General features: G+C 43.3%; 1 protein-coding gene across 2 annotated transcripts in view; it reads right to left on the bottom strand.

The window, feature by feature from the left end:
• Positions 1–12,300: 12,300 nt before the first annotated feature.
• The window catches only part of SFMBT1 (Scm like with four mbt domains 1), a 144,833-nt gene continuing 133,305 nt past the window's right edge, over positions 12,301–23,828 (bottom strand). Inside the window, exons 16-20 of one of the 2 annotated variants that reach the window (XM_074958235.1) lie at positions 23,196–23,371; positions 22,263–22,441; positions 21,656–21,901; positions 20,177–20,305; positions 12,301–18,015 (exon numbers count right to left, since the gene is read on the bottom strand). In XM_074958235.1, the coding sequence (XP_074814336.1) occupies positions 17,875–18,015; positions 20,177–20,305; positions 21,656–21,901; positions 22,263–22,441; positions 23,196–23,371 (871 nt within the window). In that variant the 3' untranslated portion in view covers positions 12,301–17,874. The remainder of the gene's footprint in view (positions 18,016–20,176; positions 20,306–21,655; positions 21,902–22,262; positions 22,442–23,195; positions 23,372–23,828) is intronic. The other variant, XM_074958234.1, reaches the window with a different exon arrangement.

The raw sequence follows: 23,828 nt of genomic DNA, 5'->3' as shown, positions 1-23,828 counted from the left end.
TATGGGAGATTATTTGTCCCTCAGAAACTATGGCTGTAAATTGTTGCTTTTCCTCCCTCTTGAATGTCGGCAATAAATTCCATGAGTTTACTGTAGTTTTTGTGGTCATTTTTCCAGAACAGCTGTATAATTAGCTATGTGGAATTGTAATTGGAAGATGCGTACATCTTATGCCCAAGCAGATCTAGTCACTTACTGTCCTTATCAGATGAGGTGGAGCGGGGAAACTGCTGCTTGTTCTTTCGGTTAACTGCTTGTCCTACCAGAGAATTTGGCATTGGATGAGTGAAAAGGAATTCAGAACCCTTGGAAGGGAAAAAGTACTTTCGACCTGCTCACTTGCAGGTGGGTAGGCTAGCAGCTGGTGTTTGCCAGATGGCTTTGGCAGGTTCCATGATGGCTGCATTTATAGGTAATGCAATCCTGGAAGAAGTAGATGGTTGCAGGATGTTGGTTAGCTCATGTTGTTGTTCAGGAACTTCCTCCAGGTTAATCCTTAGCTCATTGGCAACTCTTTTAAAGAGGTCCTGAAATTTTGAGAAATGATCCGAAGACATCAGGAGGAGGAAGTATTGCTTCATCTGGTGTAACTACTGGGTCTATTGGGTTGGAAGAGGTAGACCATGATTGTTCCTGCAGGTGCGAATGGGCTGCCTGATGTTGTGACTCAGTGGCAGAATTGTCTACTGGTAGTACCAAGCAGGTCTCACCCATGCCTCTGGTGGCACATTGAGTGTGATCCTGAGTATAAGTGCCCATGGAGCCCAATATTGCCACTGAGCTGGAAAGGGCATGGGTGGTGCCATCCATGGGTTTGCATACCAAGGGGTAGGATCCTGGGGTTAGGACAAGGTAGCTTTTCTATGACCTATGTTGATTGGGGTCTGTGAACGGGAGACCTGATAGGATGAAAAGTCTCCCTGCAGCACAGGTTTCTCATCACTGCAGAAGTGGGAGTTAGCAGGAGAAAGCTTCCCGGACCTTGCGTGAGTGTCCGGAGAGAAGTAGGTGTTAAGTAGGGGTGACTGCAGGATCAGTGACACCTACAGGTCCCTTGACTGGGTAAATTGTGGAGAAGAAGTGGCAGCAGGTCTTAGGTGCACCACCAGAGTGATGGTTCACCTCCCGCGCCTTATGGTACACCTGCCTCAGCTCCTTTAGCTTCGCTCTGCTCTGCTGTGTGTCCCGATCATAGCCCTTTTCACACAAGCCTCAAGAAATCTGCCCATATGTGTCCCGATTCCTACAGGTCAGTCGCAGTGTGACAGAACAGACTCCTCTCCCCATATACTGATTAGATCCAACAACTCAGCGGTGGTCCAAGCGGGAGCACGTTTGGTGCGACAGCCAGCCATGCTCACCTGGGAAGCTCCTCTGGGAAGCCAGCAAGCAGGAAATGAGATTTAAAATTCCCAGGACTTGCAAGGGGGAGGGGCGGATTGACTGCAGGGCAGCGGAGTTCAAACCGCTGACCAGAGCGGCAGCATGGGAATTGTGGGATACTTTCTGGAGGCCAATAAAAAAAAAGACACCTGTGGTGTCTACACTGCATGTTTGTCACCAATAAAGGGAGGGGAAGAGACAAGAGTCTCTCGCAGGGGTGGAAGTTTTTTGTTGCCAAAACTAGGCTTTTTATATATATAAGTGACCTTGCAGTGTGTACGCTATCACTGTTTTGTCACCAAAAGCCAGTTTTTGGCAACAAAACTTGCCAGTGTAGACAAGCCCTGTGATAAGCCGCATTAGAAGCCTTGAGTTACTCATCCAATCAAGGCACTTTCATGACCAAGCAATCAAAGCAACCGCCCAAATTCCAAATGGAAAGCCAGGGTTACAATTGTGTAGGAATCACAACTTTTGAATTTCTTGACTTGTTTGACAGCTCAACCTATACCATTTTAATGAGCAAGGAACAGAGAAGTGTAGATGGAGGTACTATTGAGGTCTAACTTTAGGAATTAAATATAAACACAACTTTTGGTTGATGAATTTATATAGAGAATATGATATATTATGATTAAGACTACATTTTAGTCATGGGTATTTTTAGTAAAAGTCATGACAGGTCATGGGCAGTAAACAAAAATTCACAGCCCGTGACCTGTCCATGACTGGAGGAGGGTGGCCTGGGTGCTGAGGGGCAGGCAGCAGCGTGTGGCCTGTGACCCCTGCTGGTGCTGTAGGGGGTGAGAGTTGGCAGGGATGGCAGGCTCCCTACCTGGCTCCACGCCTCCCCCCCAGCAGCAGTAGAATTTGGGTGTGGGAGGGGGCATGGGCACAGGATGGGGTGAGATGGGCTCTGAGCAGTGCTTACCTGGGTGGCTCCCCTGAAGCAGCGACATCCCCTTCGCTCAGCTGCTAGGCGGAGGCATGGCCAGGCAGCTCTGCGTGCTGCCCCTGCCTGCAGGCACTGCCCCTGCCTGCAGGCACTGCCCCTGCCTGCAGGCACTGCCCCCACAGCTCCCATTGGCCACGGGTCCCAGATTGTTTCCCATGCTTTCTACACATGAAGGGACCAGCCAGAGAAACCCACAGCATGAGGCAGGATCACCATCAGACACCATACTTGTAAATCTATTATTATTATGGTAGGACCTATAAGCCTTATTCAGGATTGGTACTTCATTGTGCCTGAGATAAACTGGCAAGATACTGTCCCTGATATAAACTGGCATAGCTCCATTGACTCCAGTGGAGCCATAGCAGCAAAAGGTCAGGCTCATTCTATTTTGCTCAAAACTAAGGTTGGAGAATGTATCATGTGATAGTGATGGTGGGTTATCACTTAATGTCAATCAGCCAAAACTATTAAACTCAGTGGAAATTGGGCCATGCTAAGGACTAAGAAAAATAGAATGAGGACTTGAGAATTTGGGTAAGGGTTTTGGAGCATTTTTAGCAGCCACTTACTGCACTGTACTTACCTAAGATATTTCCATAATAATAAATCATTTGAATGATTATATTGAAAAAAGATTTAAGTTTGCAGATGAAAAACTGTATTCTTAGCAAATGAAGTACAGTCAAGCCCGTTCACAAGATTATCAATTAGACCAGCAGGTGGCAAAAGTAGATCAGTAGATGTAAGTGTTAGACTGTAAGAACTCTGAACAGGAAGCTATTCAAGTGAATATGATCAGTGTTGGCCCTAATCCAGAGGTATATTTAAGCACATGCCTAACTAAATAGGCCAGTAGTCCCCTAAAGTACACAGCCTTATTTAGGCTTTGATTCAGCAATTGCCCAGCATGTTGATTTGGGGATTATTGGGGAAAAGTTATTAAAAATACTGAGTGCAATGCACAAACATCCGCAGTAAAAAGGCAGTCAACAAATTAGACTGTAGATGATACCGTCACCTTATATGGTACTGCGCCTCCTTTAAAAATTCAGATATGTACGTGGAACCTAATCTCCATATTCAAATAGTGTTTTTTAAAGCTATGGCTGAATTTGTACAGACAATATTTAACTGAGTTTTGAGGATATTGCCAGAAGTAGGAGAAATGAAAAATTCTTAATCTATTTGTTTAAGACTTCTCTGAAACAAAACAAAAACCCCAAACAAAAAAATAAATACAACTGTAGAGTAAAATTGTGCATATTTGGGCTGTTTTTACCAATTCGTCTCCTAATAAAACTTTTGAAAATTTAGGATGACTGTGATATTGTTTGATTAAAATATAACCATGCAAATCGTTATTGCTACCACTGTTATATAATTGTGACAAATCTTACACAAAAGTATAACTCATGGCCAGAAAGGCTTAAACAACTTGCAGGCTAATTAACCCAAAGCTGACCTTTAAAGACAGGTTAGAAATGTTAATTAGGGCCATTGCATGCTAAATAGGCTAGAACTTTGAAATGCAAAACTTATGTTGTTAGAAATTAGAGGTAGTATTATGAATCTTGGGTGAAATAATGTCACTGTCTATATGTCTCTTTGAAGTTTGATAGACTGCCTAATGGATACATTGCCCTATGTTAATTTGTGTAACTAATTACTGGTGGTGTTTAGGAAGCAGAAGGTTGCATCAAAAGCCTATTGTTTACCCAAGACTGTGTGGTCAAGTGGATGCTAGAACACTGTATAAAAGATGGTTGGGTCCTGATTCTTTTATCTCAGATCTGCTTTAGCTTCATCAGGGGAAGTTTGAGTCACAAAATTGAGGTCCCAGTTATGCTGGTAGTCCCTGAAGGTGATATTGGACATTGGACTATAACCTATGAACTAAATTCTAAAAGAACTCTTTGCAACTACAAAGCTCACCATCTCCGCTATGTATCTGAAACTCAAGAATTAAACTCATGTCTGTATGTATCTTGATCTTTCAACCATACTCTTTTCTTTTAAAATAAATTTTCATTTAATAAGAATTGGCCAGAGCGTGTATTTGGGTAAGATCTGGAATATTCATTAACCTGGGAGGTAATGTGTCCGATCCTTTGGGATTGGTAGAACCTTTTATTTTATATGATGAAATAAGATTTTCAGAAATCTTCATCATATTTGACTTGGATACCTGGATGGAGGCTTGAGGCTGGGTACTTTAAGGGAACTGTGTTATTAACTTCTGAATAACCAGTGAGGTAATAAAGAAGCTGTTTTATGCTGGCTTGGTAAATCTAAGTATTGAATTATCCACCAGCTTTGGGGTCTGTCTGCCCCATTCGTTGCAGTTCACCCTAATTGGAGTGACCTCCACTGGCCCCCCACTGGGACCCATCATAGTGACAATTATGGACACATTCCCAACATAGTCTCTATACTTAAGTAATGCAGAGTATTTTTATCAGCAATATTTTGTTCCACATATCTTATGAACTGAGCACTTAAAGTTCTTTCCCTGCTTCACTACACAAGGACAGCACTAAGATACTGAATCAGGACTGACAACAGAATCCTTATTGCTGCTCATGTATCTGGATAGCAGTACTGTTCTGACTGACAACTGAGTCCATTACAAAGCAGTAAATTAAACCATTTCATCCACACCATACATCACCATGACCACCATTTCAGCCTAGTTGACAAAAGTGACTGCAAAACCGCAAGCATTCACATTTTGTTCTGCAATAGTTTGAAAGAATGTATACAACCATTAAATAGGAAATTAGAAGAATTTTCTTTGAAATAGGAATTATTACAACATGGATATAATTCTATACATTGCCTGAGAGGCAAAGTAAGAGGTGATCCCTGTTCCAATCTATGAAAGACAGGATACCACATAGCATAACAGTTCAAGAGGGAGGATGTGAGGATTACTGGGGAGATGAGCAAACTGGAGAGGATTCCTGGAAAGAGTCAGTTTTATGGATAAATTTAAAGGAGGTGAGAGGGCTTGGGAGGTAAGTGGGGAGATTTCCTTGGGGGCAGGCATGAAGCTGAGCCTGGGAGAAAACCAGAAAGTAGGTATGCAATTATTATCTTGTTTTCATTGTAGTGCACTTTTAAATTCTTTAGGATTCTGCTGTTGCATTCTGCATTAACGTTAACAATGCAACAGGTGAAACATGCTATATGTTCTCAAGGAGATGTTCTTGCTTGGGTTTCTTTTAATCAGAAAGAAAAAAATAACGCAATCATATAATTAAAAAGACTGTATCCTAAAAGAGCTGGCATGTCATAACTTTCCAGTGCTTGACTTTCAGCCTTAATAATGTCCTTTTAACATACTTGTGTGTGTGCGTAATATACAAATGCATAATAGGAAATATGGCATCAACAAGGAGAAGAATGGAAGAGACTAGAGGGTGCAAGGAGAGCAGAAGCACACATAATTTACCAAAACAAATGCATAGTCTTAAAATGGAAATTTGTCCTACTTTCTCCTCTCCATTTCCTATTTGCCTCTGGTATTGCTTGTTGCAGAATGTCTATGCCTCTACTGGAAACTCTTTAGGGCAGGGACTTTTTAAAAAACATATGTAGTGTGCCATACAAATTTGTGGCACTAAATAAATAATCATACAATTTGTTTTCTTTTGTCCCAGGTTTAACATAGGAATTTTATATTGTTTATCACATTTTAGAACCAAGTAACTTGAGCACTGATGTTTTGCCTGCAGTCAAAATTTTAGCATGCCATTTGCTGGACGATTTTTTGGGTTTGTCCTTGCACCAGTTTTTGATGTTTGGGCAGAGCGATTTGTTTTGTTCCGCAGATTTTTGTGCAGTGCTTTGCTACCGTACAGTAGGCACCATATAAATTGATTAAATTGTGAATGCCTCTTCTTCCCTTGTGTTTTAATTTCTTTTGATTTTTCTTAATGCTATTGATTGTGTGTTAAAAGTAATAGGTGTGCTTAGGTTTTTATTTTTTTAAATTTTAATACAGGAACAACAGTTTGCTTTAAAATTCCAGAAACTGAGGTAGTAAATTGATCTTGATACTGTTTTGGTTTGTTTTCAGATGTACTAAAGTGTCTGCCTAATTCAACATTATTTTCTTTCTTGTTGATGAAGTTTAAGCACTATACTCTGCTGTCTACTGCCCATGCCAGGCTCTCACTGACGGCAGAAATAGCTGTTCACACACAGCTGAGACAGAATGTAGTCAAAGTGGTTGCTACATTTCTTTCTTATAAGCAGACTCGTATTTTGAATGGGTGGCCGGAGTGGGAATCTGCTGTGGCTTGAACTTAGGTTTAGCTGGAGCTGGAACATAGAGACCCAGAATCGGGAAAGTCATGCAGGAGTCTTTCAGGCCATGCAGCTTCATATCCATTTGTTTCGCAAACAGAGCTTTGCCATAAAATGGGAGGTCCTGCAGGGAAGTCTGCGCCTCACTGGACAGCCCAGAGAGCAGGAGCCATTACGCCCTTCTCATGGACACTGTGAAGGCCATGGACCATGCGGCCATGTCCACTGCATCCGAAGCTGCCTGCAAGGTTGCCCTGGCAGCCACTGTGCCCTCCTCCACCAGCACTTTGAACTCCTTCCTGCTGCGCTCCTGGAGGGAGTCCTCAAACTTGGGCAGTGAGCCCCACAGACTGAACTCATGCCAGCCAGGAGAGCCTAGTGGCTTGCCACCTGTAACTGGAAGCTCGAGGACGAATATATTTTTCTTCCAAATTAGTCCAGCCTCCTTGAATCTTCATTTTTCGGGGTAGGGGCTGGTTGGCCCTACCGTTCCCTGTGGTTGACCAACTTGACCACCAGGAAGTTAGGAGCAAGGTGGGTATATAAGTATTCATGCCCCATGGCAGGTACAAAATACTTGCATTCCGCTCTCTTACAGATGAGAGCCAATGAAGCTTGCCACAGGGCATTTGAAATATTCGCCACCCTTTCGTGGAGATGCAAGGCCACCCTGCCCAGTGCCGAGGAGGACAGTACACTAAACAGGGAGGCCGAGGGTTCCTCCATCTCTTCTGCTTGGAGGTGGAGGCTTGATGCCACCCTTTGTAAGATTTCTTGATGGGCCCTAAAGTCCTCCTGCAGGAAGGAGGGAGGAGGAGGGGCCGTAATTGCCTCATCTGGGGAGGGTGAGGCGGCCGATGTGGTACTTTGTGTGTCTACCGGCAGCGGAGGGTCCACCACCTGGTCGGTCTCTGGGCATGGTGCCAAGGATGCATGTCCCACTGACTCCTTCCTTGGGGGTCTGGAGAGGGAGGCTGAAGGTCTTTCTGAGGCTCCAGCCACCGAGCGAGCCCCCGCGGGGGCTGCGTCGGGGCCCGGTGCCACTGCACTTGCTGTGGCACCGGCAGAGCAGGCTGTTCAGTTTGGCTTGCCCGGCCCATCGATGGACAACTACGAAGGGAGGCCAGGCTGGCATATGACCTGCCGCTGTCCCTGGACCAGGAAGAGTGGCGGCACCGGGAGCGATGCCGATCATAGGACCGCGATCCCGATGTGGAGGACTGGTACTGTCGGTAACAGCTGCTCCATGATTGCCTCCGGCGGGCAGACCAACGATGCCCAGATGCCGGCGACTGACACCCGGGGCTGTGGAGGCAGTGCCGTGGTGGGGTCCTGGAGTGGGACGATGAACGGGAACAATGTTGATGTTCGTGCTGTGACCGGCTGCGGTAGCTCCTCCAAGACGAGGACCTTTGGCATTGTCTGCCTCGGTCCCGTCAGTGTTCGCTCCTCGAGGCAGAGCGGTGCTGAGTGTCTCGGTCAGACGGAACCCAATCAGACTGTCTGGTGGGTGTCAAGGGCGATCCACATGGACTTTGCCCTGAACGGTCGCTGGGTGGGGAACCTTCCCTTGACCAAGACCGGAATCAAGCCGGGTGACTGCGGAGATCCCAGCGGTGCTTTGCCACTGGAGCGTGGGGCTGACATCGGCGGTGCTCTGGGTACCAGCATGGACATAACATCCTGGGCTGCCAGCAGAGCCTCCAATGTGGAGGGCATCCAGACATCCGGGGAGGCCTGCTCCGAATGGGCCAGGCTACTCCGCTTGACTTGAGTTGGAGGCCTAGGGGCCGGTGGGGATTGAGGACAGCACAACATGGGTCTAAGCCTCTGTCCCGGGTTTACTCCGGTGCTGCAGTGAAGAAGGCCTTTAGCTAGTCTTCTTGGCATGCCCAGGTTACGGGAGCGGTGCCGATTAGTTGATGGTGCTGAAGGGTTGCCATGCACCAACACCATGGTGCCTGGTGCAGACTCGGAGCGGCACACCAGAGCCGGGGTCAGCGCCGACTCCATCATAGCATATCAGGGTTCGAAGGGACCTCAGGAGATCATCTAGTCCAACCCCCTGCTCAAAGACAGACCAATCCTCAACTAAATCATCCCAGCCAGGGCTTTGTCAAGCCTGACCTTAAAAACTTCAAAGGAGGGAGATTCCACCACCTCCCTAGGTAACGCATTCCAGTGCTTCACCACCCTCCTAGGGGGAAAGTTTGTCCTAATATCCAACCTGAACCTCCCCCACTGCAACTTGAGACCATTACTCCTTGTTCTGTCATCTGCTACCACTGAGAACAGTCTAGAGCCATCCTCTTTGGAACCCCCTTTCAGGTAGTTGAAAGCAGCTATCAAATCCCCCCTCATTCTTCTCTTCTGCAGACTAAACAATCCCAGTTCCCTCAGCCTCTCCTCAGAAGTCATGTGTTCCAGTCCCCTAATCATTTTTGTTGCCCTCCGCTGGACGCTTTCCAATTTTTCCACATCCTTCTTGTAGTTTGGGGCCCAAAACTGGGCACAGTACTCCAGATGAGGCCTCACCAATGTCGAATAGAGGGGAACGATCACGTCCCTCGATCTGCTGGCAATGCCCCTACTTCTACATCCCAAAATGCCACTGGCCTTCTTGGCAACAAGGGCACACTGTTGACGCATATCCAGCTTCTCGTCCACTGTAACCCCTAGGTCCTTTTCTGCAGAACTGCTGCCTAGCCATTCGGTCCCTATTCTGTAGCAGTGCATGGGATTCTTCCGTCTTAAGTGCAGGACTCTGCACTTGTCCTTGTTGAACCTCATCAGATTTCTTTTGGCCCAATCCTCTAATTTGTCTAGGTCCCTCTGTATCCTATCCCTACCCTCCAGCATATCTACTGCTCCTCCCAGTTTAGTGCCAACTGCAAACTTGCTGAGGGTGCAATCCACACCATCCTCCAGATCATTAATGAAGATATTGAACAAAACCGGCCCCAGGACCGACCCTTGGGGGACACTCCACTTGACACCAGCTGCCAACTAGACATGGAGCCATTGATCACTACCCGTTGAGCCCGACAATCTAGCCAGCTTTCTATCCACCTTATTGTCCATTCATCCAGCCCATACTTCTTTAACTTGCTGGCAAGAATACTGTGGGAGACAGTGTCAAAAGCTTTGCTAAAGTCAACACATCCACTGCTTTCCCCTCATCCACAGAGCCAGTTATCTTGTCATAGAAGGCAATTAGATTAGTCAGGCATGACTTGCCCTTGGTGAATCCATGCCGACTGTTCCTGATCACTTTCCTCTCCTCTAAGTGCTTCAGAATTGATTCCTTGAGGACCTGCTCCATGATTTTTCCAGGGACCGATGTGAGGCTGACTGGCCTGTAGTACCCAGGATCCTCCTCCTTCCATTTTTTAAGGATGGGCACTACATTAGCCTTCTTCCAGTCATCCGAGACCTCCCCCGATCGCCATGAGTTTTCAAAGATAATGGCCAACGGCTCTGCAATCACATCCGCCAACTCCTTTAGCACTCTCGAATGCAGCGCATCCGGCCCCATGGACTTGTGCTCGTCCAGCTTTTCTAAATAGTCCTGAACCACTTCTTTCTCCACAGAGAGCTGGTCACCTCCTCCCCATGCTGTGCTGCCCAGTGCAGCAATCTGGGAGCCGACCTTGTTTGTGAAGACAGAGACAAAAAAAGAATTGAGTACATTAGCTTTTTCCACATCCTCTGTCACTAGGTTGCCTCCCTCATTCAGTAAGGGGCCCACACTTTCCTTGACTTTCTTCTTGTTGCTAACATAGCAGAATAGTTGTTGCAGAATAGCCTGGAGCCTAATGTCCCTTTCTCTCTTGCTCCGAGGCTTAAACGACTTGCAAATCTTGCTGCAATCGCTGAGATGGGTTTCCCCCAAACAGCATAAACAGTCCAGGTGTGGATTCCTCACTGGCATAAATTGCCTACAAGTGTCGCACGACATAAAACCCGGGGCATGGGGCATGCCCTGGCCCTGGAACTCTAGCTGAACTATAACTAACTACAGGTACCATACATGGAATGAACAAGCAGTTCTGGGGACGAGCTACAGAGAAGCTGGAGCAGAGCAGTTCTGAAGCATCTCCACTGGCGGCAAGAAGGACCTGAGGGTGGGGAGAATGCGCAGCACCCTTTATACCGCGCCATGGAGGTGCCACTCCAGGGGTCACTAGGGGAAAAACTTCCGGCACTGGTGCATGTGGCGAGCATGCACATTTATTGGGGAATACACATGAGCAATCGCTCAAAGAAGGATTCAAGTAGGGCACAGCTCACCAAACAACAGCTCACCCAGGAGGGGTAACAGTCACACGGACCACGGTATTGTCTAGCACTGCACCCCCTTAACACCACCACTCTACATGAGTAAGTTCACTCCCATATTTCATCAGTGGTGCACATGCGGGTTCCAAGCTCTGATGACTTGGCTGGTTATAAGGTTATAAACTCCATTAGGCCTTTGTACCTGTATTTTCCATGAATAGGACTCTCAGGCTGGTTAAACTTATAGTGCATCTGGCATGCACAGAACATTGGACACCTCATAGAAATAAGTTATAGCTTTGGGACCAAGTTTTTACTCACCAAGGAGCCCCACACTCCAGACTTCCAATTGAGCATCTCCCGTAACACCTCTCGTAGGGCTCACAGCAGTTACAAGCTGACATGGCTCTTGTGGGGCTCCCCTCTGACAAAGCTCAGGGTTTAAAAAGGGGCAAAAGACAGTCTTCACTGACTACACAATTTGCAAAATATTAGGCACCTCTGTGATGTAAGGCGCTATATAAGCAAATGTTGATGTAACTTAAAAATATCTTTTAATATACAGGATTTCAGTTCAATTTAGAAGAAGCAATTCTATCCCACTCCCACTGCTACATCTCACTTGTTTTAAGTGGGTGGTGTAAAATTTGTACAGAGCAATTAAGCTGTCCGCAGGGGAACAAACTGTAAGGCACTCACTCATTTATTGAAAACCAGAATAAAAACCTCATGAAAGGAATGCTATTTTTTTTAAATCAAAGTTGCCCTGTGAAACTCAGTGCCACAGAATATTGAGATAGAGCTTAGCCAGATTTTTTTATTTTATTTTATTTTTTAAAAAGTGCAGAGTTAAATGAATAAAAATAAATTCTGTTCTGATGGAGTGCCAGCAGCAGCATAATTAGGCTGCCACATGGTTTGGTTTTAATTGTACTTTAACAGCACTCTTGTGGTCAGTTAAGGAAAGTGATGAAGAATATGGATCAAAGGACTCCTAAGATTTTATTTTCATCTCCACCACTGACCTACTGCATGATCTGGGGAAACTACCATCCTTCTCTGCCTCAATTTTTCCAACTTACAGAACACCAAAACTGTCCTCCCTAAGGAAGAAAGCATAGGTAAAAAACAGGACTTAGCACATGATGGGGCTGCACAACCTCAGAAAACTATAACAGAAGAATTGTGTGGCTTAGTTAACTGATGTGGTAAAGTACTTTGCACTTAACTTTCATATGAAGTTCCCAAATTATCATATTGGAAAGGGAAAGCTGCATTTTTTGCCCCTGATTTCCATCTTGTGTACAAAACATTACCCCCAACTGTATTAAAAACAAAAACAACCCAGCAATAGCTGTTTTTTGTTTTGTTTTTTAATTTTCTTGCAACCACTTAAAACTGTCATAATATACCACAAACTTATATACACTCTTATTTACAGAGAAAGAAGCAAAATATTCATCCAAAATATTTTTAAAAACCTTTTGATTAAATTGCTATACCTATCAAAAATGATGGGACTTGATAGGCATAGTTTCTTGTGCATATTTCTTCTCCATTTCATATTTCACTCAATGCATATATTATATAAAAAACAAGAAAAAAAGCAAGCAGAAAGGACACAAACACAATATGCATTTAAATTGGGTTTTGTTGGTTGGTTGGTTTAAGAACAAGCAGCAAATTTAAAAAGGCAAAACACAGGAAAAGTGCATCAATTCCAATGATTTAGTATAAGAAAGAGGCCTATGCATGGTGACGATACTAGCCAGGATGGAACCTCCCAGCAGACCTCTGATTGTCTACAAAGGCTTTAACACAAGTAAAAAAACAAACAAACAAAAGAACAGGGAGGAGAAACATGAGACCTCAAGAGAAACACAGGAAGTATCTTCCCATGAGGCTTCTTGGAAACTGGAGCTAGATGACTTCTGGAAGAGGCAGGTATTCATTTTTGCCTTGACTTCACAAACTCAGCTATGCATTCACCCTGCTTGACCAAGAGCTTCAGCCTCACCACTAAAGCCAGATCTGATTCCTCATGCAATGCTGGAGACTTTCACAGGTACTCATGGGACAGCAGAGCCAATCACAGGTGTCAGCTTGATTGTGCTAAGTCACTTAGATCCTCTGCTTCTGAAGTTTGTCAGAGTGAGATCTGCTGACTTCCATGGCTTAGGGCTCAGCCTCTCACCACTGGTGTCAGACTAAACAGAGCACGTTTGTCTTCTGATCAAACAATTTCATCTGCCGTGTGTGATATGCTGCAGCACATTGACAGATCCAATTTATGGTGAGCTAGAATCCAGCATGGAGACACTGAAGTCCTACCAATCTTCTACTCCATTTTTGCTGGTCAGTTTTCAAATATGATATTAAAAAAAAGGCAAATTACAATAATGAAGCTTATACCATAATTAGTGTATCCAACCATGACCCACTCTAACCTTTCACCCATAAGGCTGCCTTCAAAAACAAGGCTATTTGTATGATTTGGGAAAAGTTAGGCAACACACTAAAATGTGGCTCAGAACATCATTAATTTGAAATAGTGTTCAACCAACATTTAAGAAGTCTTCAGACACACTCAGTTCAATTGGCCCAGATCCTCAAAGGTATTTAGCCTCCTAACTTCAACTCATTTCAATGGAAGTTAGGAGCCTAAATACCTGTGAGGACTGGGCCTTTGTGCTTAGTGAATGTATTCAAAACTCACAGTAGGCAGTAACCAGTCCTACAAAAGCTAGTTCGGAAGAAGCTATGTATGGTATCATATTTTTGGCTTATGATAAGGTTACCTAATCCAGTGATTTTTCTTGCCAACGTACTTGCCTTGCTCTTTTGTCCTGAACACAACAGTGGGATGGATTTGCAAAGGCATCCATTTCCTATCCAATCTTAAACTGCAGAATTTTGATGGGTTTGCAGAGCCTATTTGGCTGCCATCAAGATCTCATAAGTCAATCAAGCCTCGTGCTAGTTATGTATAAAATCTTTGTACATCATGTGGAAAAATGGAGTGCTAAGTCCTGCAAGTAATAAATATATTTATATTGCTTTGAACTTAGCAACTTAACAGTCCTCTCTTCTCATATATATCATTAGAATTGGGAATAAGAAATCTAGCACCAAAGTCTGTTACCACAACAGAGAACTCTTAGTGTTGTGATAGGCAGAATCTAAAAACTACACCTGAGTCCCACCAAACATGCTGTCTTTATCAAATCCATAAGGGTCTGGCAAGCTCTTTGGACTTCTGTACCATCCTCAAATGTGAATGGCTTTCTACTTGGTTCCTCAGACAGTGACTTGATTTTTTAAAAAATTCTAGAAAAAAATTGAAAGTAGCTTTAGATCAGTCTTGTACCTTTCCCTTTTTGGAAGGGTCTCTTTCCATTCATCTCTGCCGGTTTGGGAGAGTAGGCTAAAAGCTACTCTTGAACCTGACAGTAACTGGGTCATGTTAACTTGCCATCCAAGGGATGTTATATATGCACATTTTTAGAGACCAAGCGCCTCTCTGCTATGGGCTCATTTTCTACTAGTGCAGGGAGTTCAACACCCACTAATGAAATCTGCTTGCCCAACATGGCTAAATGTAGCCCTGTAAGTAAATGCTATGCGGGTAGCACCCGAAGTTTTCTAAAGCTATGATGTGCTAAACTCAGACTGTATAATGCAGCCACTCAAGTTTATAATATTAAAAGAAGTGAGGGAGGCAGGAAAAGTAAATCCTGTGCTCCTCCACTGGTCAGCCATGGAAGAGCCTCCTTTACCTCTGTATATACAATAAGTGGTACCTAATAAGGAGCTCATTTTCCTGTAGTGATATTTCCCTAGAGACTTGCAAAATGCCATTGCCCTTAATTCCCCCCACCTCCCATGCAACACTTATGGCAAGTGGATACAGTATAATCCCTGAACCCAGGTGAGGTCACAGCAATACCTGCTGATGAAGATATGATTAGCCTAATGCCAAGATTCACCCAACAAGCTATTCAAAGCTATCTAATTCTGCAGAAACAAAGGAACTATAGTAGCATGTGAGCCTATTTCAAGTCATGTCAGTGCAAGATCAACAGATACAAGCCAAAATACCTCTTTGTATTGTAGATGGAAAAGGATCTTTTAAAACAGTATCAAATAAAAAGACCATCCATAGGCAATCCCCAAATATCCCCTTTAAATCTAGCAATAAAGACAGAGTGCATTTTCCCCAGGAAGTGAAGTGTACAAGAACACGTGTGCAGCATAGAAACATTATACACAAACAACGGAAAACATCCCTTTTGAAAACTCAAATAAAAGTGGATCCCATTGGGACCAGACTGCCATTGCCTTCCAAAGTGAGGCAGAAAAATCAGCCTATAAAACATGCCCAAGGTGACCTGTAGCTACTTCACTGGCCTCTGAAGCAGCTCACAAATGGAGTATGAAATTTATACTTTAAAACAAAACCCTAGACTTTGTGATAAAAAGTTTGTTAAATATCTCTTTATGTTTAAGTTCTGTTATTTTCTGACATCTACCTAAACACACCCATTTTTATCAGGAGGGAAATGCAGCAGTCTTGGCTACAGAGCCATCAGAGCTTGGAGTCAGCTTTTCCTTCAATTAAATAGAGGGTCGTGGAAACCTTGTTCTGCATGATTGTCCAGCCCTGATGTTGCCTGTTGGTCAAGTCTGTCAAGGCAAAGTGCCAAAAGTCACTCCATTTCCCCAAGGGAAAAATCAAGGACCAAAATTTCCATTATTAGATGCATATTGGGAGGGGCTTGGAACAGGATTTCAATAAAAATTTGTTTTAAATCTCGCTAGCTATGGATTGAAAAACAAAAGAAAGGAGTGTGCATCTCACTCTCAACACCGCCCCCCCCAAGGGTACGAACGGGTAAATAGTTTATCTTACATTTAGATTTTCATTTTAGGGTGGAGGAGAAGGATTCTTTGGAATTTAGCACTTCCCTAAATATTTTTGCCTTGACTGAAGTATTCTAACAGACTTGCAGCAAAAGAAACACTCTGCTTATCCAGAGCTGCTCTCAGTGAAAGAGGCTTCACTGCATTCACTTCCCCTCAGTGTCTTGGATAGGCCAGGAATGGACACTAGGACAAGGTGAATCCTACAGTTTTCAGTTTACAAAGGATTCCCTAACTGAACCCTACAGTTTGGTTCCAACAACATCCTAGGAACTAAACCCAGTAGGCTTGCATGGAGCTCAGACTGCCTCTATGGCCAGTCTCTAGCTACCACACATCTTGGAAGCCACTAAACACATCTTTCCTGCATTGCCTCCTCAAACAAATTCCCTTAGCAAGCACCAGCATCCCCTACTTTCTTCAAGTATCCTAGTACCTGCATCAGGGCTTTCTGCAGGAGTGAGTTTGAGTGGAGGGAAAAGCAGGGGAGGCATGCTTTCCGATTTCCCACCTATATGTAAAATCTTAGCTCATGTTCCCCCAGACATTTACGAATACAGGCAGAGGTTGATGAATGGAATCTGGAACTCAGTGCTCATTTTCAAGTGGATCCGAGGTTTGATGCCATTTCACACAGCAGTATTAGACAGTAAGGTTGGCTCTGTTGCCCACTAAAAGCTTATGAAGAGAACAGCTGTGCAGAGCTCCTTATGATGGCTATCTGATTCCATTCAGGTCTGACATGCAGGTCACCACTAGTGCAGCTCCGTGGGAAGAAGTCAGTGTAGGCAGGGCTTAGTTTTCAATCACTTTTACCAAATGGCCTTCTCTGAGTAAAAAAAAACCTGAGTCATGTCCACACTGCAGCTCCCACACTTGCTTTCTCTGGTGGAGCTGAACTGATGGTGAATTTTCCTAGTTTACACATGGACCTGAGATTCATGTAGTGGGGGCAGGGAGAAGAGCAGCATTTAACATGCTCTGCTATGATCCCAGCTACTTTGTACATGTAGAAAAGGGACAAAGAGATTCAAGCCATGTTTTTAAAAGATAGGTCCAGTAATTCTACCTGACAGCCAGGATGCAGAAAAGGGAGCCCTTTCCCTTTCTCCCACCCCCAACACACACACACACACACACACACACAGAGTCTATTTTCCAAACTCCTCCTAAGGGAAAAAAGATGATGCTCCTGAAGTGCCAAACAAATGTATGCTGTTTTCAGTCACAGCTTTGGAAAAGAGCTTACCTGGAGACCAGAGCTCCAGGGTGGTAAGGTTTTGAGCTTTAGATCTCTCTAAGAAACAGCAGCTGCTGTACAGCTACCAATGAACTTCTCAAAAGAATTAACCCCCTCCCATCCTCAGTAACCACTTTTACTGTGCAGGCGGCAGAGGTAGTTTAAAAAAAAAAATCCCAAAACACGAATATAAAAGAAACAACACTCTTGCTATACTGTACATTCAGAACCCTGTGGCCACATCATTGTCCTGACAATGAGCTAATTTAAATTTAAAAAAAAAAAAGCGCTGATGTGTAAAGAGCACATCCCAAAGCTAGTGCTGTCTTAAAGCAAATGTTCTCTTTCGGAGAAAGGAAATGGAGTTCTTCTTGATTGGTTAGGAATAGGAAAAACATTTTCCAGTAGCTGCCTTCTCACTTACATGGCATCCATCTCTCCTTTATCTTTTTTAATTCTGCATCACCAGAACTCTTGAAATGTCTGTCTCCTTATAGGAAACGTTTCTGTAACCATTTTTTAAAAATTAAAAAAGGCATGATCAGAGTGAGAGACTCATGTTCCCAAGCTAGCAGCCAGCTGGTAGGGTAGCTGCTATGTTTGCATTGACATTTTGCTCCAGATGTTGTCTTCCTTCCCTCAAAGTGCAAAACTGTGGCTGAACAGATGTTTGTAGGTCACCAGAACTGGAGCCTCACTTTAACCCCGTTTGGCTTTCGCTGCCAGAAAGGGAGGAGCATGTTGCTGCAGTTGTGCTTCCAAAGGTCCACTTCCATTTGGCCACTCCTCAGTTAGCAAACTGCTGATAAAAAGCAAGTTTGACCCTTTCAATGTGGTGGCAAAGTTTAATGGCTGGCCCAAGTTTCAAGTCCATGCACTCCTGAACAGTGGGGAGGGTGAGCAGGAGAAGAGCCTGACCATCTATTTCCTGTCAGGAGACACACAAAACATTGGTAAGGTAGAATTAGTTGCTCATTTACTCCCATTCAAATTTTGGCTTCCTCGAGTTTCAGCTCATGACTCTCTACCTCTAGGAATCAGAGTAACAGCCGTGTTAGTCTGTATTCGCAAAAAGAAAAGGAGTACTTGTGGCACCTTAGAGACTAACCAATTTATTTGAGCATAAGCTTATGAAGTGAGCTGTAGCTCACGAAAGCTTATGCTCAAATAAATTGGTTAGCCTCTAAGGTGCCACAAGTACTGCTTTTCTTTTTACCTCTAGGAATTTGCTGTTTCACTTGTGCTGCTTCATTTAGCTAGAAATCTCCCTCTCATCACCTACTTGCTTCCTTCCTTCCTCATCTTGAAGTGCAGGTCCATTCTAAATTGTCTAAACAAGATATCATATGGTTTCATCCTTACTGTCTCAATGGTTCCAGAGAAAATGTATTCAGTTTACAAGTAATGTTTTTTTCCTAATTTCTAGCCCTGCAAACTAATCTGTGTTCAGAGAAGCAATCCCCACACTGTAATACAAGTTGTGCCAGCCAAATTACACCCTCAATAACACCTACAGCCTTCATATTACGCCCTTAGCAAAATTTGTGTTCACCACCCAGGAGGGGCCTGGCAATTTGTAGTACTGGGCACTTAATAGGCAAGACTAGCAAAATCCACCTTTGAAAAATAGATGTAATATGAAAAAATACATTAAAAAGGATTCTCACTCTTGTGCTGTATTTTTGATACCCTCTTAAATATGGATTAAAGTTTCTTTCCCTAATGACTCCCTGTGATAAACAAGGCTGAATCCCCACTCTGTCACTCCGAGTGCAGAAAGCGGGGGCCCGCAAGGATTCTAAAAGTTAATACTGGCCACTCCAGGCTTGTATTAAACTCCCAAGGATACAGCTTTTCTCTGACCTTTGGCTTGGTAAATGCTGCCAACACCCAAATGCAAAAAAACCCCTTTGAACCCAGGAAGGAGCACTTGGGAATTCCTCTCTGTGGAGTACCCTCAAGTCCTTTCACCCCGCTCCAGGGAAGAGCTGAGAAAGAAAACAAAGCTGTTTTCTTTGGCTATCAGCTAATCAAACAACATGCACAAACCTAACCCGTTAGCACACCAAAAATCCAATCCTGTTCTTAAAAAAAGTAAATTGTATTAAAACAAAAAGAAAGAATATACAGCTAAAACATAGGCATTTGCTAGATTTTAAAAGAGCAATTCCAAAAATTAAGCACCCAAACTAACTTCTTGGGGGTTTAGCTTAAAGGTTACAAGATAAGAAATAAACCAGATAGCATCTAACTAAACATTCCCTATCCAAATTATTTCTTCTAGGTATGGAAAATACTTGTTCATACCTGGTTCAAACCTTACACAGCATTTCTACTTATAGCATTGCCGCTCCTTGTTCCTGCAGCCCAGAAAACAACAGACAAAGGGAAAGTTTTTTTCCCCCATTTAAAAAAATCTAGCCTTCCCATTGGCTCTTTTGGTCAGGTGCCCACTTTTTTTTCCTTTAGCTGGGGGACTTTTTAACCCTTTACAGGTAAAGCAAGTAAAGAACAGCTACCAAGAGGTATTTTACAGCTAACTGGTTGTCTGGGTGTCCATCAAAGGGAGCTATCCCCCTGTTTATTTATCATACTCCCTCTTCATTAGTGCATCAGCAAAGCACTGTGTGATGCCTGGTAACAAATATTTAGCAGTCTCCAAACTTTAAGGTTTACAAAGCACTCTGTAAGTGTTATTTATAGTAAACGGTACAATATTTACCAATCATTTGACATTGGAAGTGCTACTTGGGTCAAGATAACAAGCTCTATATCCTCTTTCAAATAGGCCACTGAATTCATTGTGACCTGTTTTAGTTGCTGCGTAACAGTTTTCTCCCAAGTCAGTTTTGGAAATCAAATGCAGCACATAGCAAAACGTTCAGTAAGCAATGGAACATAATCGAATGCCTCTATGCTAGAACGAGCTGTAAGAAACAAAGTGTAAAGTTTTTTTGTCATATCAAAAACATAAAAACTGCAGCAACTATGTTTTACCCTTTAGTAATTAAAACTGGTTTCATGTGGTCAGTCAATCAGCAGATAATGCAGCAGCAGGTTCACATATTTTAAAAAGAAGCGTTGCATACCTGATCCAGGAAAATTCTGGCTAACGGGGCACAGTCTGTGGATTTGAGGAACCGCACGACATCAGCCACGCTCCATTCCAGAGGGTTACTGTCCAGCTGCAGCTTTTCGGCAACTTCATTCTTTATTTCCTAACCCACCCACCCCCCCCCAAACACCAAAACGTTATATTTGCCATGTCCAAAAATACTGCCATGTTCACATAGCATGTTTCTAAAATAACTCTGAACTTGAGAGGTAGCATAGTCTAGCAGAATGCTAAGAATCAGAAGTCAGGAAGTACTGAGTTCTAAAATCCCAGCTCTGCCAATGGCTTGCTGTGCAGCATTTGGAAAAATTCCCCAAACTCGTTATTGTAACATTTTTTAAATTGGGGTAGTATCCTCGCCTCCCTCCCAGACAAGTCGTGAAGATCAGTAATATTTGTATGCTGCTTTGAGCATGGGAAGGGCTAGTCCCCTCAAGTTCATGGCCCCTGCCTAACACCAGGTATGGTGGTGCACAATCTCAGGCTCTAATTGGATTTCTCTCTGCTCCTGGATTCCCAGGTAGCAGCAGGGCCTGAAAACACGTATTTTGAAAACAAGAGAATGCATCTTTCCCATTCAGGTGCAGAACTCTCCCTGATTATCACTGTATCACACTAGAAGTCTAGACTAGCATCACATACAGTACACAAGCAAAATCTTAGCTGTGACCTTGGCAATATTAGGGCAAAATAACTTTCCAAATGAATAGACCATTATGAGATGATCTGAGAATATGAAGTCACCATTAAGGTTGTGTGGAAGTGATAGTTGTGGTATGTATTGCTTTTCAGCCTGTATTGGAGATGGAAGTGAAAAATTTTATGGAGTGCTTCTGATGGCATTTTAAGCAATATGACAATGGCACATTGGACCTTCTTATTTTCATGCTTAAGAAGCTTCTTAAGCTTTGGGTGGGTCCTGATATAATCAAACTACATTTCATTACAGTTATGTTAATTTTAAGTTTTAATAATTACAGATTCAATGCATACTCTAGTTCTGAAGGAACAGTTTGGTATAGCAGCAGCTTGTCACTTCATCACAAATAGGGGGGTTTTATTTTTAAGAAATAGCAAAATTTGCTGATAATTTTGATAATAATTTTCAAAGATATGATCCTCTTACAAGAGAATTTTGGCCTTGGCTGAGTGAACAGATTAGATCATCACAGCTGCTATATTAAACCCCTTTAGAGTCAACATTTGCTCTGTCAACCCATCTCCTTGCAATTCAAGGAATGTCACTTTTGCATTTAGCACTGGGAAGACAGGACACAGAATGCTCCAGGTGTACATTGGAAATTAAAAGCAACTTTCAATCAGGATGATTAGTGAAATTCACAGCAAACTGCCAAATGGAGGAAAATTCTGAATTAATGATATCTCCCTCCCCACACCTGGGGAAGTGACCAAATCACTGAGGAAGTAAAAGATTTTGTGCTTTAAGAGGTACCTTTGGTGAAGGGGGTTTATTTTCATCATCAGAGAAGGAAAAGGTCCGGAGCTTCCTCTTCCGCTTGTCTTGATCCTGAGCCAGGCAGTGGGACAGTTCACTTTGTGTGGGAGAGGAGGACCGCGATTTCTTCTCCGACACTTCCGACTCTTCAAGCAGTTCATCTTGCTGCTCTGAGGTGCTGTCCTCACTCATTGATTCTTCATCTACGTCATCCTGGTCATCCTCTTCCTCTCCCCCACTGCCCTGAAGGAGAAGAGAAATAATAAATTTAGAATGGGAAATTCAGTACATAAAAGTCCTATGATGGTCTCTGATCTCTACACTCACAGTTGCATGCAGTGCTGCAGTAATGATGTTGGTCCCAGAATATTAAAAAGACAAGGTTGGTGAGGTAATATCTTTTATTGGACCAACTTCTGCCAGTGAGAGAGATAAGACTTTGAAAGATACTACCTCACCCACCTTGTCTCTCTGATCTACAGTAACTGTTTGGCTGCACAGAGTCTAAGGGAACTGGTAACTGGCTGTGCACAGAGTCCTGTTCCAACACTGAGGCAATCTATGAACATACACTGTACTGTGCAAGTTTTCTCTAGCTGCATACCTGGAGAGATCCAACTGGAGAGTTGTCCACTGAGGTGGACGAACGTTTTTTCTTATGGACAAAGAAGTGTTTTCGTCTCTTCCTCCTCTTGCTTGGTTTCTTCATGCCTGCTTCCAGATTACTGTGGCCACCTGGTGGTCGGCCAATCCTTTTGTTTTTCCTCTTCCCATAATAGTGTGCTACATGGACAAAAGTAAAGGGTGTGTGCTTCACATGCGTTGTGTTGCAATGGAACTTCAGCATCATTAGTTATCACTTATCAGCCCTCAGGAATGCAGAATCATTAACAGAAAGCTTTCCAACAGAAATCCCAACTGTGGAGAACATCAACATGAATGGGTCTATTCTTTCCTTCAATACAATACATTAAATATGTGTTTATTAATAAAGTTAATCACCCAACAAAAGGAGATTATATTTCTTTAGTTCTGAGAAAGGCCTCAAATGAACAGATTTTGGTGCAAATAATATCATCAGCTATAGAGTGGCAGATGGTGGTGGTGGGGTTCTGCAGGATTTGGCATGCCCTGTACAGATCTATTGAGATGATACATAATCTACTCTCACTGTGGCCAGGAGTTCAAATTAATAAAATACATTATGGAGGCAGCTTGTTCTAAAGCAGAGTGGCAGGAGTGACATAACTTTTAATGAAAGTATCCTGGAATCAGTTTTTGTCCTAGAAATCATCAGCAGGAATTAATACAACATTAGGCATAATAGTTGGTTTTATGATGTTGCAGTTCACTGTTAGATAATCATTGTTTTGATCCAAGATATGGGTATCTAGGTCTATATCATTAGCACTTGGGCTGCTCATCAGGGTGAATGAAGTGATATATAATTTGTAACACACTTTGAGATCCTTCTGGATCAAAGGCATTGTCTAAATGAAGATCATTACATTGGCAAAAAACCCTGGTATCTACTCACTGTATTTGGTCTTTGTCAGGACAGAGCAGTTCTCTGAACACTTATCTAGCACCATCTGTGGGCCAAAGAGATTTGGACAGCATTCCAATTTGATGCAGGTTGTTCTACAGAAATCTGCCACCCGATCTGCTGTTCTCACAACCTCCACAGTGGCACGGTAACTCTTCCCTTTGTACCTGCCATTGGAGAATATCATCATAATCTAGCGGGTCCTAATACTGTTATTCATTGTGATAAAGATGCTATATTACATTATCAACATCAGACATTACATATTCAAAATAAGTTTGAAGAGAGCTTGTGAAAGGCTTTGGATCAACCATCATAAAAACCAAGTCCTCCCTTCAGCAACATAAAATGACAGATGCACATGTGAATACATATTAACAAGCTAGTACAGCATGGGCAGTTGCTGTGCCAAGCTTTTGCACACTGCCCTGCTAGTATGTTTCCAATATAATTTGGAAGAAATATTCCCATACTTTATATGAGTATGGAGACTAAACCATCTAATCTAAGATGGTAATGCAAAAATTGCCAATTAATGTCCATTGGATGTAGACACCTGCTTACTAGGATCTGGATTCACTCCATCAACTCATTGCAGAGGCCACTGAACAACCATTAAATGGA

The sequence above is a fragment of the Natator depressus genome, chromosome 7 (genome assembly GCF_965152275.1).
Source record: "Natator depressus isolate rNatDep1 chromosome 7, rNatDep2.hap1, whole genome shotgun sequence".
Classification (NCBI taxonomy): Eukaryota; Metazoa; Chordata; order Testudines; family Cheloniidae; genus Natator; species Natator depressus.
This window is presented reverse-complemented; position numbering and strand designations above follow the sequence as displayed.